We start from the raw sequence: 19,338 nt of genomic DNA, 5'->3' as shown, positions 1-19,338 counted from the left end.
ATATTGTGTGTCATACAGTGGGGCTCAGACAGACTTTTGGCAACAGTTTTGGCATTTCTTTACATGGGGTACGACTCCAATTGGCTCAGACAGAAATCTATTTTTCTATAGAGGTTTTGCACTCATTTAGCATCATTGTGCAAAGTCTAAGTTTTGTCCTCAATGTGCTCCCAAGTCATGTCCCAAGGAATATAGCGTGTAATGACTGGAATAGTTTTTAGCCCTCTGAATCCCAGCAGCATCAGCCTGTGTTCAAACATTAATCATATTGAACAAACTCTGACACACCGATAATGCACTAAGTTCTCTCTTGCACACCTTATATCTGGCTTATGTGTCACTTCCTCAGAGGCTGACCAGTCTCCAGCTGTGCAAGTAATGTTACGGCGACATTTGAGTTCATTTCCTTCAGCAAAGGAAACGCAGTGCAAAACAAAATCTAAACCAAATAAGCTTAATTAAAGCATCCAACGAAACAAAACAAGAAATGCAAACAAAAATCAAGAGGGAGAAATTAATCAGAGCCGGGGTTTTCTTTAACTGACTTCAGAAAAACGATGAGGTGAGGAAATGAACAATGGGCAAGGAAAAGGGAAGAAAGGAGGTGGGTGGGCGGACGTGAAGGAGTGAATGTGAGTAAATGTCTCTTCTCCTGATTTGCAGGGTTTTTATCTGGCACTTGCATCGGAGAGGGGAAAGCGTGGGCTACGGCTGTAGTGGCGTCGTGGCTGGACACTGCTGACAGACAGCCCAAAATATGGCTTTCTTCTGCTGCTGATTAAAGAAGTGCAACAAAAGGGTGGAAGGGACGTAGAGGACAGACGCCCTCACCAGTCACACACACCCACCGACCACAGGCTACATCAGATCAGTCACAGTGTAGTTACATTTCATTAACTGAAACAAGCATCAAAGAAAGAGTTTACAGTAAGTCACCTTGATGTGCATCCAAAAGGAGACAAAGAAGTTAAAAACACAGAATGATTTTTATTGCTTTCTTCTCATAAAACAATGGTTAAAAATTCAGTTTAGAAAACCTGAATCAGAGCATTTCAAAGGTAAACAAGAAACACTATTTTTTATCTTTGAGACCAACTCTAAAGATTTTTTTGTCTCAACTGCATCACATTCAACATTTTTAACAACTGTTAAAAATCCTAAGAGTAATGACCCGACATGTGAAGTATAGATCCCAAAATGCCCATAAATAATGACAAAAACAGTACATTATAAAATCTGTGTTCCCGAAACCAAAATAAAATTCCCAGAAAAAGTGAAATGAGTAAAACTCAGAGTGCTCGTTATATAATACATATAATATCTAACCAGAGAGAGTGTCACACAACACAGAGGCTGGTGTTGGGTTTGAGAGACACTGTCCCCTGCTGGTCAAACAAAAATAACCTGCTGATACAGCAGCAAAGGCAAACGGTGACACAAGATCACCATGATGAGATACAGCTGATAGACATTATAGAAATTGACTTTTAAAATAAAGAAAAACCTGACACCAGAAAGGATTGCATGGATTGATAGTCACATTTGCTTTTTGAAAACATTCTGAAACTATTCTAAACATTCACCCAATATCCAACAAAGAGGAATGAGATGAAAAACAAATACTTCACAGAAAATTAAAAGAAAGTTACAAGAAATTTAGAAGTTACTTTTGGTAAAGTTAAAAAGTGTGCTTTTGCTTACAAAATATTGCACTTCCCCACACAAATTCTTAATAATTCACAGTTTGATTGGTCAAAGGCAGAGGTTCCTCCAAGTGAGTGTCACATGGCATTCAAAAGTCTTGCATAAGACATAAAGCTATCTTTTAGTCTATTGTTTTGTAAATCAATGAGTAATCTTTAGACTCAGTAAGCCAACTGTCATCTACAGAAGTAGAAACCCTGCTCAAAGAGAAATCGCAGCAAAAAATGCTTTTAATTCTACCAAACTGAGTTTGTAAAAGAGCTTCAAAACTGAGGCTATGACCACTCTCATATTCCCTGTGTAACCTACAGATCCATAGACAGACAAGGTACTCTGTGTCCTCTTTTCTCCCAACTTCCTCTCATTAATGAACATAACACTGGTGCAGACTGAACCACCAAACACATGGAAGTAAGATTCCCACTCTTAAAATAGTGATATAACCTAAGAGAGGAAAGTGTGGGGGAGCCACAAAGAAAGAGAGAGCACTCAATCGACCTGGAACAGGAAGAGGAAATTATGTCACACTTACAATGTGATATTTCAAAATAACTCTGCTGACTTTCACATGTGTCAACAGAGCGTGGATCCTCTTTTCATCAGGTTTTGTATAGGGAGGGTACCCTGTCATTGTCCACTATGGCTTAAATCCCTTTTGCCCTCATTCCAGTTGTAACTATGACTCAGCTAACCCCTTGCAGTCAAATAACTGCACAAAATTGGACAATGATATGTTGCTCATTAAACACAACTTCAAGCAGAGCTCCAAAAAGACTCATCTTCTCCAGTCCCTTCACACGGAGCACCCCAACCCATGCACCAACTGGCAAAGGGACTAAATTGCAGACGCTTTAATCCAATAGGAGCACATTAGAAGTGACTCAGTGTCTTAAAGGTAGTGGAGGTAAAGTCACTGGATTTTAGACAGTCCACTGGCCAGCAGGAGTCTGAAGGGGATGGTGGAGCGCGACACAGTTAAAGGCAGTCTGTGGAGACCTGAACAAGAAAGAAAAAGGACCATAACGTCACACACAATCACAAGGTGGAGCACTAAACTAGCAAAGCTAAGAAAAATAGTGATTTAGGTGAAATGAAAGTCTATTAGTCACAGAACAAAAGTGAGTTGGGAGGCAATGGGAAAGTGTAGGAGAGCTGCCATGGTGCAGAGATGCTATCTGTACTGTGAGGAAGGGGATTGCGTGTATGTGTGTGTTTGGCGTGTCCATGCTCTGAGGGCTTGTTTGTGTTGGGTGGAGGGGTGGAGGGTGTGTGTGCTGCAAGGGGTCTAGGGCGGTGTGCCTGAAGGTCCCCAAGGGGACCCGACTCTCCTCTTGTCCCTTTACACTTTCCTGAAAGAATTGTATTCTTTCTATCTGAGGAAGAGAGACCAGCCCATAGGGAAACGGGGCCAAAGGTGGGAGAACTTATGACACAGCTACCCAAAGTGCAATGAATTTCAGCACACCACTACAAAAATATATGCATACAAGTATTGTTTTGCTTCATGAAATAGAAATGAAAGTAGACTGACCAAATGCACGGATGAGTTCTCTCTGCACTGCCCAGGTGACTGTCTTGATCAGGGAGGCAGAGGTGAGACCAGCAAACATCATGTTGTACAGGAAGACAATGTAGAAGTTCCCAAGCCAGTTATACCGACCATAGTCTCCCAGAAGATCAAAGCGGGTGATCCCTGACAGGATGGAACAGAAACAGAAGAACATGTTTTACTTGTGAATGAATGGCCCAAGCCCGGACTCACCTGCAGCATTCACAGTGTACAATCGCCCTCTTGTGGGGATTATTAAAACTACAAGCAAAATGTTGATTCATCACCTCTTCACATTACATACTAGGGCCTGTGTCCTAGTTCCATACTAATAGACCTTTTCATGGCAGATTTTTTTGACATGTCAGAGCAGGAAAAGCACAGGTGTGACCAATTACCTTAAAGATGGCTCCATTCTATGAAGTGTCCCAGTAAGCCCGATCAGTGAGAGAACATGCACAATGCCAGAGCCCTGGAACTAGCTCACTTTACCAGAATGCAGCAATCAGCAATGTTGTAAATTGAACATGTGCTTTTTCTTGCTTTGACAAGTTAAAATGTGTGCCGTGAAAAGGGTATATAGCACACATTATGTGTTACATACCAGACCAAAGTGAAATATTTTGCAGTTCCCATAGAAGAAATCTATGTAGCTTCCAAGAGAAAGGGCTGACAGTTTTTTCACAGATTTAATTGCTTAATAATCCACGGCAATTGTTATTTAATATATGGCATTATACATTATACTAAATAAATTCATATTTGTACGGCAATGTTGTGCTACTATACTGCATTACTATGTCCATGAAAACTTCATTGCCATTTTAAATATTGCATTGCAATACTATTATTACATTATTATTAATGTTCTTATTGTATTACTAATATTATTGTATTACACTGATTTCCGTTACTACATTAAATTTTTTTTACTTTACTGAATGGTATACAGACTAATACTGCACTGCACTCTGTCACTTTGGGTTTATGGCACCCATCCTGTACACTTAATACTACCATACCAACTCACTACACAGTAACATCCTACAATTGTTTACCGTTATCCTGCACTTGCATTCCTGCATTTTTTTGTGTTACGTTGTGTACGTTGTACCATAAATGAGAAACCAGTGTATAAGCTTTTTTACTGTATACCTGTGTATTAGTTAAATAATGTATTAAAGTTGATTTAAATATTTGTTCTTTTTTCCATGATTGTCTTTGAACTGTCTCATTGCCATTCAGTCTTATAATCTTAACAGCTATAAATGGTTTTCTACTTTCATTTGTGCATTGCATTGTGGGACAATGATGCAAATCACAGCACAGAATAAAATCTGTTTCTCTGAATCCATTTCTCTTCCTCTGAATTTTTTTTTTTTATATATATATGACTTCATGTTGTCCTTACCAAGTGTGCGTGAAAAGACTGGCAGTGCTGAGCTCAGGATGAGCAGTGACACGCAGTTTGCAATAATCTGAAATGAAACAGAAATGTGGAGGTTACTAGAGGGAGTAGAGGTGCATTTAGTAATTTTTTCAATCAAAAGAAACTTTTTACATAATCGATTTATCTTTTCAGTCATTTTCAAGCAAAAAAGGTCAACATATGCTAGAACCAGCTTCTTAAATGTGAGGATTTGCAGCTCTTCTTTGTCATTTATGAAAGTAAATGAAGAGTCTTTGGGTTTTGGACTGTTGGTTGGACTAAAGCAGCAATTCAGAGTCGGAGAAATTGTGATGGGCATTTTTTACATTTACTTTACATTTTATAGACTACACATTGAATCTTCAAAACAATCTGCAGATTAATCAATGACAAAAATAATCAGTTGCAACCTTAATAGGGAGTAAACAGAACATCAATAGCTTCTGGCTGTGCCCCACTGTGAGGTATACATGTTGGCTGTCAGATACCTGTGTGAGATTGGTGTCCTGTGCACGAGGCATGAGGCCAGTGAAGAGAGGGGAACTATAGAAGCCCACCACCGAGGACACCATCAGATAGCTGAAAAATTCATTTTAAGGACAACGCTGGAGAGAAGACTAATATACTCACAGAGATGGTAGATAACACCACAAAGCAATTCTGTAATACATAAGTGCAACAATGTGAGTCAACATCACACCCTGGTCAAAATATCAATAAGTCTGTAGGTGGGTGAGTCACAGCCAAATGGATGTGACAAGTTACCTCTGTGTACACACACACATTCACGGGTGAACTGGCTAAAAAAGGATACAGGATAAGGACTACTTGAACTGCAGCGCCTAGTGAGCCAAACATGGAGAAGGAGGCCATCCCCAGGTGAGGGTCCTAACACACACACAAAAATAACAATCATCAGTGAACACAGATGACTGGCTGTGGCACACGGAGCATGAGGTTTTTTCTAGCTAAAATCCTCACCTCCATTCCTCTGGGCATAGCCGTTTCATCCAGCAGCAACTCCAACACATTGAAACAGACCATCAGCACACACATCATCTGAGGAGAGTAATTATACAACAATTTAAACAACCATCCGTGTTAATAAATCAGAGTCAAAGCAGCCTGTGAGAATATATTAATAGAACAGCAAGTACCGTCAGTGCGAGGAGCATAAGCATAGCCAGGGGATAGCCCAAGTTTCGCTGCCATGGGGACGCTTTCCTACGCATCTCTGTGAGGAAAACAAGAAGAGAAAAGCAACAACAATAAATGAGTGTGCATCAACGAATGACTATACAATGTAATAACACTGAGTGAGAGAGAGCCAGCCAGAGCAACCAGTTCAATCAATCTTACCAAGGGCAATGCGCTTGCTCTGAACTGTTTGGTACTCTTTTCTCATCGCCTCCATGTTCAGCTTGACCCAGCATGATGTACTGCCAGCTTCAATTAGATGACAACACATGATAGAGACAAAGGGTCAGCTTTAAATTGAATCATCAGAAATGGCAAAGGAGTGTGTTTATGGTGATGCACTCACAGTTCAGCTTCCTGGAGAGCGAGTCTTCCTCAAACGTGGTGCAGCTCAAAGTGTCTTCTACATCTTCCAACAGCTGAGAGGGATGAGAGGCATCAATCAATTCAGAAAAATATACTTCACAGTCACAAGCCACAACTATTCATTCAAAGGCTACTGTCTGCGAAGTGTTTTACTCTGGTCTTTTGGTCTGTTACTCACCCGTGGTTTGACCAACAGGCTGCCAGTTACACTGAACATTCGGGACAACCCAAAGGGAGTGCACACTGCGGACAGAAACACCGGGTCATGATGTGCTAGTGTCACACGCCACAATTTTATAGCTGCTCATGTCATAATGATTGAAATACACTCACACAAAAGCAGCAGCACTCCAAACAGAGAGATGCCCGAGTACAGGTAGGGAAGGTAGTACTCCCATAGATCTGAAATTCAAAAGAGGAGAGTTTGAGCAACTATATTAATAACTGTGAAACCAGTTGTCACTGGGGGATCTATTATGCATGTGACTCACCGTAGAGACTCTTCCTAGCTATGTTGTCGTGGAGGAAGGCTGATGCCACCCACACAATGCCCAGGACAAGCAGAGCCAGCAGCAACAGCAGCACCACTGCTTCGTACACACGTGCCATAACCCCCTACACAAACAAACAGATGTTGTCAATTTCCAGTTAAGTCTTTTGAAAATGGTTTTAAAGTCCTGAGTTACCATTTTGTAAGGGAATGACAAAACTGGTACCTTTTTTGACCCTGCAAACCCCTCTGACTCCGTGAAGAAGTAGGCAAAGGGCATGAGGAAGACCAGGGATAAATTGGAGAAAAGGAAAACTAGGTTCCACAACCCTGACAAGAGAGGACGAGAGATGTTCCATGTTAGTTTTCAGTGTAAACACTCATTAGTGTTAAACTGCAGTAAAGCATTTAGGCAGTACCACTGTCAACCACTGTGAGGTATAGTCCTGCCAAACGTGCTGATAAACAAGAATGTGCAACAACCAGGAAAGGAATTTAACTGTGAAAAGCTGAGATTATCATAAAGACTTTCTCACGTGAAACAACATTACAGGCCTGGTTCATTTCTGGGCTTCAAAACTATTTACTTTACATCTTAGTTTATCAATTTAAAAACATTCTTGTTCAATAGAGTAAAGGAATCGACTGATGTCAACAGCAGCAGTCGGTAAACAGTTGGACTATTTAAAAAAAAAAAAAAAAAAAGACATTCACAGCAAGGTCACAGCCACGATCCATAATAATGATCAGTTTGGACACAGGCCTGTAGTGTATTGATTTAAAGGGTTAGTACCAGTGATCCTAATTAAAACTGATCCAGTTTTAAACTGATTACTGCTGTTGTTTGACAGGTTTTAACTGTTTGGTGTTGTTGACTGGTAAACCTCATCAAATACAAAACAAAATCAGTTTCGATTAAAAGATTATGCCTGGCTTAGCTCATCCCCCTGGTTTCATCAACTTCAACTCTACTGCTAACAGAGCTACTAGAGGTGAAGCTAGTGTCTTCAGAAAAACTGCTTTCAGCCTTCAGAGCATCACAGCAATGGAATTCAGTGCCACTACCAACAAGGCTCCATCGTATCATTCATTTAACCCTATAAAAACAAACCTTCTGGCGAGATTGTTGTTTGCATGATCCTGTTTAAATCAGTCCAAAGTAAAAATCATAGTAGCTAGAGCATTCTTTCCTTTTGCAGAAGGAAGCTAAGACCTTCCTCTTCTTCCCAATCACGTTATGTGTGCATGATCATGTCATTTCTACAGTTAATTTTTTTTAAAATATTTTTTTAAGTGTATGACATAATTAAAATACTTTTATCATTTATTATTGTTTTTGACTCGCATAACCTTTTAGCTTAGGTTGTACAGATTTCATGGATATGAGGCATTTGAAGATACTCCAAGAAATGACATAACACTAATCAAAAATTCCAATGTAAGAAAGAAGAAATGTTTTATTGAAACCCAAAAATGTGAAAACTGATGCTGTTTTTATCCACCTTTATCATCTGATAATGGATTTTTTACCGTATTACTGTATTTTTTACAGAATGTAGTATGTTTTTTAACTGTTGTACATGTTTTCTAGGATGCCTATTAACATCAGGTGAAGAAGAAAACTAGCCGTTCAGCTTACTTTGGTGCGTTTGCACTTGTTCGAGTGTTGATTAATGTACACTGTCCCTTTTCAAAAATAATTGATTTAAGAAAAACAATAAGATGTACCGTGGATAAGAGATCCATTGAGCCACTGCATGTAGTAGCTCTGTGGGAAGGTGAGCAGCACCTCGTTGGACAGAATGGAGATTGGGAGGAGGAGCACAGCACACACTGCAACAGACAGTGTGAACGTACACAACCACAGCCTGTGAGGAGGAGAGAGAAGCCATCAGTGAAGTCACATGTGTGTTTATGTTTAGCACAGCCTAAGTGAAAGGCTAGGGCGGCCCAGGATAAGGAACTACAGTGCCAGCGTGTAGGGACAAAGACCAGAGTGACATCCCAACCAACAACTACATAACCACACAGGCATGCTTGGGAGAGGGAAATAAATCTACAGCCAGCTGGCCTCAGGCCACTACACATGTCACGTTGACTGAAGGTATGTGCTCAACCATTCACACTGACACTAATCAGAGTGAGTGAGAACAGATTGCCGTGGGTCAGTTAATCATTAGAGGTTTGCACTTACGCAATTTTGTTGACAGTGGCATCCTCAATATCATCTGAAACAGATCACACAAACAAGTAGGATTACATCTATTACGAAAATGCTTCAGACTTCTATTTGGTTTAATATCCACATTTAAACCAGAGTAAGTCTCCACAGACATAACAGACTTATTTTCTATAACTTGAACAGGTCATTCTAAGTGCAATCAGACAGAATGTTGAAATTTAGATAGCAGGTCTATGTTGCTGGTGTTATAAAAGCTGTCTTGGACAGTGTGTGTACACTGTATACATACAGATATACAGGAGAAAGGTGTGATAGAAGAAATCCATACGAGGATGAAAAAAAAAAAAAACTCTTCCTGGCCTCAGAGTGAGGAGTGGGTTGGGGGTGAGCATGTTAGGAACATTCTGTTCAAGCAAAAACAAGGCTCTATTAGAAACTGAACTACATATGAGTAGGATAAAGCAAGGGGTGTATACAAAAGACACCCTTCTGTAAATGTTACTGCATGCCAAAAACATTCTGTAAAAGTATCATATCATGTTATAGATCTCAAGAACTACATGAATTGCTGCACGGTTCTTTTCGCAACACTGTACACGGTACTGTCACTTTTCCTATGCAAATGTTGGAATGGCTGTTCAATAATGAGGTAAAGCCTGAGGAGCAAAAACCAGTTCTCTGCTCCTAAATGACAAAAACAACTCCGTCGAGTGGTATTGCTCAATCGTCATATAGCTTCAGGGCACAACTGTTCTGCTGTTGTTGCTACACAAACAAAGTTTATGACAGTGGACTAATGTGCAGCAGGTTACCCCCCCACCCCCCCTCCAAAAAAAGAAAAAATAGTGCTGGCTATCTACCAGGTTCCACCCGAACGCAGCCACAGCGGAGCAGCGAGACCTGGCTAGTCGGACATCCTACATCTGCTTTCAATAGTAGCCATTTATTGGATTTATTATGCAACTGCCAGCTCAGTCACAATGCAGAACTTTAAACATTTTTTAGTTTTAAAAATAGGGAACACGCTGAGGCATGTTTCCCTTACGCAAATGGGTGTTTATCAATTGACCAAGGCATATTTTTTCTACATTCTACGACTCTCAAAAACAAAAGCTTGTAGTTCAGAGTATTGGCAAATTAAGCCAGTTTCATGTTGTTGGTTGTACAGTACATGTCTGTTGAAAAAAAGATCTCCATTAACATATTTTCATCAAAACTTTAAGCTACAACCCTGTTTATCTTGTAGCAACATTCTTCACCACCTCTCCCCCTCCTGATCTACAGGGATACTGCTTGGGGAGGTGGTCGCATGTTACATAACACACTCTCTGCACCTCTGGATTGCGCCAGCCAAGGTCCGGAGCCTTGGATTGAAACCTGCAATCCTGGCACTGTGTAAACTTAAGTCTATATTTACTGTACATGTAAGCAAACACAGAAAATGACTATTATTCAAATCTAAAAATACCTGCACATAAATTTGCAGATGCATGCGATGCAGAATGTTTTTTGCGATAAAAAATTACGAACACAGTGATCACAAAATGAGTTAGTTTGTGAAATAGACAATCTTAAATTTGTTGTTTGACTTAAAGTCATCTAGCTTTGCAATGAAACTTCAAGTAAAACTAAAACATGACTCTGTTGCTGACTTGACTTTTTATTCAAAACAAAAAAAGGTAGTGTCTTAGCAACACCTGTGCTTTCTTAAAAAAATGTGGCCTACATTCTCTGTGGGAAAAAATAACATAGATGTACTCAGTATGCATGTCAACACTACCAATTCCCCTCCCGGCATTTCCCCATAAGGCTTTGATACAATTCTTTCTCACAGAGCAGTCTGAGAGTGATTTAAAAGCTCACCTGTGACAAACTCCGCAGTCTTCTTGAAGTGGGTAAGTATGAGGTAGGACACTATGTAGAGGCATGTAAACAGGAGTACACAGATCTGCAGGAAAGACAGAAAAGTTTGAGAACAGGGTCTAAAGAGGGGATACGTGTTATTTCATTTACTTGAGGAAATGTGCAATCTTGTAAACACACCGTCATGTTCTGTCTAGTACTACTGATGAGCAACATTGTGCCTCATAGATTTTTTGTGTTTTGTTTTGTGCAGATAAACAGCAAAAATTAAACAAAACTGCATAATGCTACAAATGCAAATAGCCAAAACCATTCCCCATTTGGCCAAGGCCAAGAGAGACAGATGGAGTCTGAAGATTACCACTTTATTCCAACAAAGAGCAAAATGGGTGACAGTGATGAACTAGGAAGGATTAGGGGGGAGTCGGAGAGAGAAGGGTTAATACCAGTGACAACTAGCCCCCCTACTGTCTGTAAAGTCTGACATTACATTAAATCTACTGACAAATTTAGGCTAAACCTATATTCACTCAGCAATCTGTTGTCTGGCAAAACTCTCAACATTTCACCCCAAAGACTGAAGTGAATCGCTTATATCATCACATACATAACATGAGAAGATAGCCCTGTGTCACTCTAACCTTTTAAACCACCCAAAGCTGCTTAACCATAATTTAAGCTCACCAAATTCAGGATCTACATCAAATTGTAATCACTCATAGATACCAGCCAACTAAATACATCCTTTTTCATCGAGATCCATACATTATTCCCTGATAAATTAATGAAAATGTTGAAAAATGTCCACCTCGCAATGTTAAAGAAAGTTATAAAAATTCTTGGATCTGTCCCTTTATCCGCACCAAAAGGTTAATGTAGTCTATTCTGGGCTGAGAACCATCCTCCACCAAAGTTTAAAAAAAATCAGACATGGGTGACAACATAACCTCCACGGGGGAGGTAAATAGGTATCAACTGAAGTGTAGCAAACAAACTGACAGACACATCCCAGACACATCTTTGTGCAATGCTCAACTTATATTTCAAGGATGACCAAACAATGAAAACCTGTGAGTGATACAGGGTGCATGGCATTTACTCCTCTCTGCCACAGCATATTGAGTGCAACGAATAGAAACATTCCTTAGCAAGCTGGAAATTACAACCAACCATGTGAGTGTTGACAGTTCCTGTCCCACACAAGCACCTCTCTTAGTAAAAACAATCTCTGTACTACTTCAACATTTTGATCAAAATACTAAACACAACTAAAAGTCTAAAGCCCCATGAGGCTGTAGTGCTAAAGTTACACCAGAACACAAAGTTATATTTGATGTAACTGTACCATTGGCATGTTAATGTAGAATGGCACCTATAACATGCTAGTATGCAATGTTAGCATTATTTATGAAAAGTACACCAGATGTTGACAGGAAATCAGTTGTTTAGGAGCATTAATGTTGGTCATGTGCAAATGATGCCCAGGGGTTGATGAATGAACACACACAGGGTAACAAACATAATCAGGGTTCTCCCCCTGTGGACCAAGACTGTCTGTAATAGATGTCATGTTGTTCATTCGACAGCAGAGATAGAGTGCGCCAACGTGTTGACAATGATGTGAAACATGTTGCGGCCACATCGCAAGCGCATCGTTGATCAAAGCATCTCTGCATGGCAGCTCAGAGGGAGCCCAAGTGGCAGGTAGACTTACAGTATGTAGAAGTCGTCCCTGAGGTGACAACAGTAACAAACAAGAAGAGAGAGGCTCTCTGGGGTATGACAGAAGTGTGTCAACATAAGCCATGTTGCTGCACTCCACTGCAGGAACTTTACCCAGAGACTACAAACCTTTGGAGGAACTCAGTACATTTCACCCACTGGGACTAGGGTCTAAAATTAGTCCTCGGGACATTATATTACCCCTTGAAATGTCCCTGCTCAGGGGGCAGTACTTTCCAAAAGTAACTTTATGAGGGGTTTGCAGCACTGAACATTTCTGATTGGTCGCGCAATTGCACCGTTTTGTTTTTTTTTAAATCTGCAGGTGCAAATCTGTTTTTTGTTCATTTGTGCTTCAACACATCAACATGGAGTTACAGCAGAGAGCACACGACAGATGGACTGATGACGAAGGCCTGCCTTTATCGTTGTTGTATAGTCAGTGGCAAAAATGACGTGTAAACCAGCCATCGCTTTCTTCTTTATACGTCAGCAGACTAATTTACCTAATATTTGTGGGTCTTTAGACCATGGTGGAAATGCAGACAGCGTGGATTAAAGGAACATTTTGGTTCCTTGAAATGTAGTTACTGGGATTTAAGTTACGAGTACTTTTGGTGGGTGAAAAACCAGTTTCTTAAGAGGATGCAAACATAGGCATTGTGAGTTTACTGAAGAAACATTTACACGAGAAATTAGTTTGTTTTAAGGATCAGGTTTTCATGACAGTTACAGAAGTACATACCAGTACATGTACTTTAAACAACAATAGAGGGGCCACAACAAAACTACATCAGTAGTTCACATTACATCAGTGTCTCTCAGTAGTTTTAAAATGGATCACTGGGACATATGGAACAATAAGAAATGGGGTTGGGGTGTGGGCATACACCCCTCCTCCTATATGGTTCCAGGAGGTACAATATGTTGACCCATTTTAGAATGAAAACAAAATCTAGTAAAAGAAAAAGCCAAGAACAACACACAAGCATCTGTGCAGATCAGTCTCAACAAGTCAGCTATCACAAGTTCAAGCTCAAGTTCAACTGCTGGTATAGAAAACCTGTTTTTTTCCTGCTGTATGATTTCTCCGATACTGTTTAACAACTACCACTTCCTTGGCTAAGCCCCAAATTTTATACAGTAAGATGCAAACTAAAACGTCAAACATACTTTGCAGTCACGCTCCTCCACCAACAGGAATGCATTATGCCTTACAGTGACACACATACTGCAACAAAACTTAATCTGTTGAGAAATACACAGAGTTTTACTGTGTAAGTGGAACTTAACATGGATACTAGCTGCATCACACAAACAACAATGGACTGAACTGTAAATAACTAATCAGCTCAGTCTGCAAATTGTTCAATAATGCCCTCTGTTTGGCAAGGAGCTTGCTGTGGTTAATCCACCGAAAGGAACAGCAGGAAACAGAGGATGTACATTGTGGTGAGTAAAGGTGTTGGGGCAGAATAGCAACCTTTCAGTTAATGTATGTGGGGACATGACACGTGCTGATTGGCCATGTTGAGAGCTGGCAGCATGCGACAGGCCACTGAGGAGAGAGTTTAAAGGAATTCAGCATCCAGAGGGAGAGCTTTGTGTTGAGCACAAAGTCCCACAGCTCACAGTTTCTTTCAGAGCATTTTAAAATTCACAGTGTAACCTAAACATCTTTGTGCTGCTTCAAGCAAGTAACAATGAAGCCCAAATGTTTTCACATCTTGCCTACGCTTGTAGTTCCTGTAAAAATTCAAAGGAGCGGGAGGTTGGCAGTGGCACAGCACATCCTTGCAAAATGTCAAGTGGACTCCCTCTGAGTGTTATTTCAGGGGTTCGTAGCCTCTTGTTCAGCTAAACACGTTCAGGCAAAGCAGGCCGGACTTTGTTTACAAGTAAGAGGATAGATTAGGCAAAACCCATTCACGATTTATTCACCAGCCAGAAACAACTTAAAAATGTTGCATGTGCAAAGCCATCCTAATCCAAATGAAGGTGGGCAGCACAGCCACAGTATGTTGTGGCAAGAGTTTATCATTTTTGCTGGAATGTGTCATGATCCAATGTTTGATAGTTTAGTGAAATAAGATTTCAGACAAGCAACGACCAAATAAATATCAAGTGAGGTAACAGTGCCCCTGAGAACAGAAAATGAATGACAGAATGTGTTTGTTTTTTTCCTCCCAAAAAAAAATGTATAGCATCTCCTTGGAAGACAAACTAAAACCAAGTCAGAAGCATATTTGATCCAACACTCAAACTAAAATACAGATCATTTATGTCTCTCCGCCTTCTGTCAGACTTCTATGGATGATTCATAATAAACACACTATGCAGTGCTCTATTAAATGTTCTATTTTAAAGATAACATGGCAGTACTCAAAACAACTTTTTAAGTTGTCTTAATGCAGTCGGATTCTGGATGGCCCATTTCTCTAATAACAAGACCTTTTATTCTCCTGACCATTGATCCTTCCTGATCCCTCTAGGCTCAGGCTTTGGGCTGTGGGTGTGTACTCTTGGCTCCAATGTCTACATCATCTCACGCAGACAATTTCTTTAATCTACTCTTGTTACTCTTGCCAGATGCTCTCATCTGAGATGATTTATAATTTTGCATCAGCTCAAAAGAAGACAGACATTTGGCTGCAATTGAATGTTCCCAGTTATTAGTTGCTCATGTTGCATAGTCATCCCTTTGAAGAACAGTTGGTGGACCACATTTGGCAAAAGTATGAATTTTGAGCTGCTTGGTATTGTTTCTTTCAGATAAAGCATCATCAGTATTATCTATTCAAAATTTGGAAAGAATTACTGTTGACTTGCAGGAATCTTGCACCCACTGTTGCTGCAGCGAGCCTTCTGACTCAAAACTGTACGAAGTCAACACTTTACATAAATACTGCCTGTTTTTCTGCCAGTCAAGCTAGAATTTTACAATTTGTCTTTGGTCCAACAACATCTTACACAGAGTACTACTAAAATGTAAATGAGTTCCCATCATCTGAGAGATTACTGCAGGCACTCCTCTGGCCACAGGGCCTGGCACTGGCAATTAATAAGTCCTGTTACTGTGGTGCAGGATCCCCTAATAGTCATATCTGCCATCTCTATCTAAGATTGTAAGAATTTACTTAATTGGATACACTAATTTAATATCTGAATGGTTTTCAAATTCTTTTGAACAGGCTGTTAAGGCCCTGACACACCAAACTGACATCAAAGAACTAGTTGTACTCCAAGGCCGACTGTTGCGTTGCCTCACATCACCCGTGTCTCTGAAAAAGCTGTACCTGAACACACGGCAAAGACTACAGCCGACAGCCAACAAGCTTGTACATTCTGTGCCTGCCCGAAAGGAATAAACTCTCTGCGGATAAACAAACCATTGTTATGATTAAGCAGCATTGTCTGACACCAGTCTTGCCAATATAGCTGCTGCTAATCGAGAAAATGGTTGATAATAAGTTGCCAATAGCAGTGGTGAAGAGGCAGCAAAGAAAAATAAAGACAAACCACGCTAAATGGATGAAATCATGGATATTACAGCAACAGGCTCAAGGGGTTCCCCTTTCCTACACTGATCCCCTTATCCGGATAGCTAAACAGAGTAATTTCTCTCACCAACGAGCCACTAGCGATACTATGTGCTCAATCAGCCATAAAACCACTGACAAGGGCCATCCAGTGTTAACAGTGTGCGACACACCGCACCAACTAGAGCCACGGACGCTAACCAACGGCCCAGACAATGGCCGACGGTCTGCTCAGGTGTAACAGGAAATACTCCATATGTTCTAAAACAAGCACAACTGGTGAGAGCGTTTGCAACTTTTAGATCAGTAATCACCAATATCTTCATTCAAAAGATACTTGGTTAAATGAGATGTTACGGCAATATTTTTGATACACCTGATTAGCACAATTTTGGGGGGGATATCTGACAAGTACTTGACTGTGGAAGATGCTTAAATTTAGCCTCAATAGCGTTGCCATGTGAAATACCACAACTTTGTTTACACTGCTGCCACATATTTCTCTGCTCAGAATGAGCTGGTCATTGATAAGCTCGGCCTAAAGCCATTAATAACCAGAGATGCACGTGCAGCTGACCAGCCTGAGAGGGAGAACTGAGAGGAGATGGTAAGCTGGAGACTTGAGGCCAGCCAGTGGCTTAAGAAGGGGGTGTCGACTAATAGCATTAGGGTCTGTAGGTGAAAGGGACAATGAAAAAACAAGAGCAATAAGAATAAATATGGGCACTTCATTTGATGCTTAACAGCACATGGCATCCCCTGTAGAGGATGTAATCGGCTTTGTCGTTTTTTTGGAAAATATCATGGACTACCAGAAATGGATTATGGTGTGGGGAGGCAAGTCAGTTTCAAAAACACCTTTAATTGTCTCAGCTAAAATTTGACGCAATCAACCTTTTTCACAGCAGAAATGTTTATTAGGTGTAACTAATAACACTAATGTTGGCTCAGTCAAATAAAGCATCCAATTAAATGTCATAGTTTAGAAACTGGGACACCTAAATATAATGCAGTTATTGATGTTATTAGGTGCTCCTGTGGTTTCACTGCTGTGACAAGTACGTCCTTTGGCTTCAGTAGGTTCACATTTATTCAGCCCTACATTTTCTCCTCCTCCTCTTCTTCTTAGCAATGACACAATCTGTGTAGGGGATCATTAATCTTCATACTATACCATACGGCCTTAAATGTACACCCTTATCTACAGCTGCAGCATTTGTGCTCATTCTCTTACAGTACAAGTACAATGTGAGCTTTTTTCTTATCTAAAGTCAAACAAACCAGGACAAATTGATAAGTCATCCACTGAGACTCACTAAATGTGCAGCAGAAGAGATGAGTTTGACACTGTCCCTTATGATATAACATGGTATCAGCAACATCTCTAATCACAGGAAATTAACTGCCTTTGAGATCTGATTGTACTTTAAGGGTTAAAGGTCTGCATCAATGTGCCTTGCTGTAACTGAACTGATCATTATGGCAAGTCTGAAGTTCAACAGGCTGTGGTGTTGCACAAAAAAAAAAAAAGGAAAAAAAGACAGTGACATGGAGTAGGGTGATCCAAACTAAGGTACTCAGATGAAGGAAGATTTGAGAAGATCGTTACAAACTCGACAGAAAAGCGCCAGATGCTGTCGTGTTGCCTTGATGACCAGCTGCATCCTGCCATAATTAACGTCTGTACAGAAGTTAAGCTAGCTGCCACAACAAGCGAAATTATAACACGTCAAAGTCGCGTTAAAAGTACAGTTTTCCAATGGAGAAACAGGGAAGTTTGCCAACTTTAATTTGAGGGTTGAACTCTCGCTAAACCACGCCAAACAGTCGCTTTGCTAGTGAAACGACGTGGCCGTCTCGTACTCATTAGCAGGCTGATTGTTTCGTTAGAGGCGACCCCTCAGATGCATATTAATCGACGGTAACTGTAAACCTTACTTACTATGGTCTCCCGGACACGGTTGTGGAAAAGTTGCTCTCTAACCGACACGTCGTCCGTTTCCATTCTCCGGAACCATTACAGTATCCTCAGGCTTTAAAAGCGCTGGAGGTGGAAATGGTTAAAAAGTTAAAACACGGGGCATCTTCCACTGAGTGCCGTGGTGTATCTGGCAGGCTAGTCCGGCTGTGATTGAAAGGCAGAGCGGAGCTAGCCTCCCGCTACACTCTGCTCCGATGATATACAGCAAGGAGGGGTCGTCAGGGGGCGGGGCTACACGGAGGGGCAGGAAGCCTGGAGATCTACAGGTAGCTGTCAGCCATCACTGTAATCAATACATCATCATCATATGTAGGTGAGTCATACCTAAAGGTGTGTTTACATGCTAAACATACCAGAGAAAGGACAATTAAACATGGGCTTTAGGATATTTCACTCTCATGTGCTCTATCACAGTGGTGGAGTGTAACTAAGGACACTTACATTTAAATACTGTATTTCAGAGGCAAATACTGCACTTTTTACTCAATTAAATTACTCGTTACTTTTCAGATTACATTTTTTCATAGGCCTACCCTTCCTAATAGAGCCCGACCGATACATTGATTGGCTGACATTATCAGTTGATATTGGCCTTTCACAGATACATCGGGATCTGCGTTCATGTTGTCAAATATCTGCCGATATTAACTTTTTTTTAACAGAACATAATGCAAAAAAAAAAAAAAAAAGATGCTTGGGGTCAGTGGAGGAATCAGGAAGTTTGAGGGGCAAGGGCGGAAAAAATGCAAAGGGCACCATATGTATGCAGGGGGGCACCAGCGCGCAGAAATTCGTGATATATTTATAGTGAAGAGAGCACACTTCACCCTGTTTTCTCCACTGGAAAGGTACCCTAGAGGGCAACTTTATGTTTTCTCCTTTGGAAGCGCACCCTGGATGATTCTTTGTCACGTTTTCTCCACTGGAAGGGCATCCATGAGGGCACTTTATTAAGTTTTGTCCACTGAAAAGGCACCCGAGAGGGCATTAATGTTTTATCTACCATAAGGGCATCCAAGAGGGCACTTTTGTAGCATTTACCCCCACCCCACCCATCAGTAGTTAAAATTAGCTCCACAAAGCAGATTTTGCTTGCCACAATATGTAAATGTATGTGAAAACAAACCTAAACACCCCTTGTCACTGTTTTCAGGGAATAACCTGTTTGATATTAATATTAAGGTACCCATGGAATATTAATATGTTTATAGCACTGTCTGCAATGCCTTCTTCTTTAAACAGGTTACAGTACAAATTGAGGAGCAGTTCAGTATCCTATCATTTACAAATGTCCCTTTCAGACTGTTTCCTCACAT

At 40.6% G+C, this 19,338-nt stretch overlaps 1 protein-coding gene across 1 annotated transcript; it reads right to left on the bottom strand.

Moving 5' to 3' along the window:
* Nucleotides 1-967: 967 nt before the first annotated feature.
* On the bottom strand, nt 968-18,228 carry lmbr1l (limb development membrane protein 1-like). The gene is made up of 17 exons (XM_073470608.1): nt 17,984-18,228; nt 10,781-10,865; nt 8,930-8,963; nt 8,464-8,603; nt 6,962-7,065; nt 6,737-6,860; nt 6,579-6,647; nt 6,424-6,488; nt 6,226-6,298; nt 6,042-6,128; nt 5,840-5,916; nt 5,664-5,741; nt 5,497-5,570; nt 5,171-5,261; nt 4,665-4,731; nt 3,236-3,397; nt 968-2,700 (listed from the first exon to the last, which is right to left on the bottom strand). Exons 1-17 carry the CDS (start codon nt 18,044-18,046, stop codon nt 2,615-2,617), a joined length of 1,479 nt encoding a protein of 492 aa, XP_073326709.1. The 5' UTR covers nt 18,047-18,228; the 3' UTR covers nt 968-2,614.
* Between the last annotated feature and the right edge of the window lie 1,110 nt (nt 18,229-19,338).

The sequence above is a fragment of the Pagrus major genome, chromosome 7, assembly GCF_040436345.1.
Source record: "Pagrus major chromosome 7, Pma_NU_1.0".
NCBI classification, from domain to species: domain Eukaryota; kingdom Metazoa; phylum Chordata; class Actinopteri; order Spariformes; family Sparidae; genus Pagrus; species Pagrus major.
This window is presented reverse-complemented; position numbering and strand designations above follow the sequence as displayed.

What these genes read in the sequence shown, in the direction of transcription:
- lmbr1l (XM_073470608.1), bottom strand. Translation starts at nt 18,046, where the DNA reads ATGGAAACGGACGACGTGTCGGTTAGAGAGCAACTTTTCCACAACCGT. An exon ending in GAGCAAGCGCATTGCCCTTG is followed by an intron (nt 5,917 to 6,041) that starts GTAAGATTGATT and finishes TTTTCCTCACAG; the next exon opens with AGATGCGTAGGAAAGCGTCC. An exon ending in AGAACTCATCCGTGCATTTG is followed by an intron (nt 2,701 to 3,235) that starts GTCAGTCTACTT and finishes TTTCTTGTTCAG; the next exon opens with GTCTCCACAGACTGCCTTTA.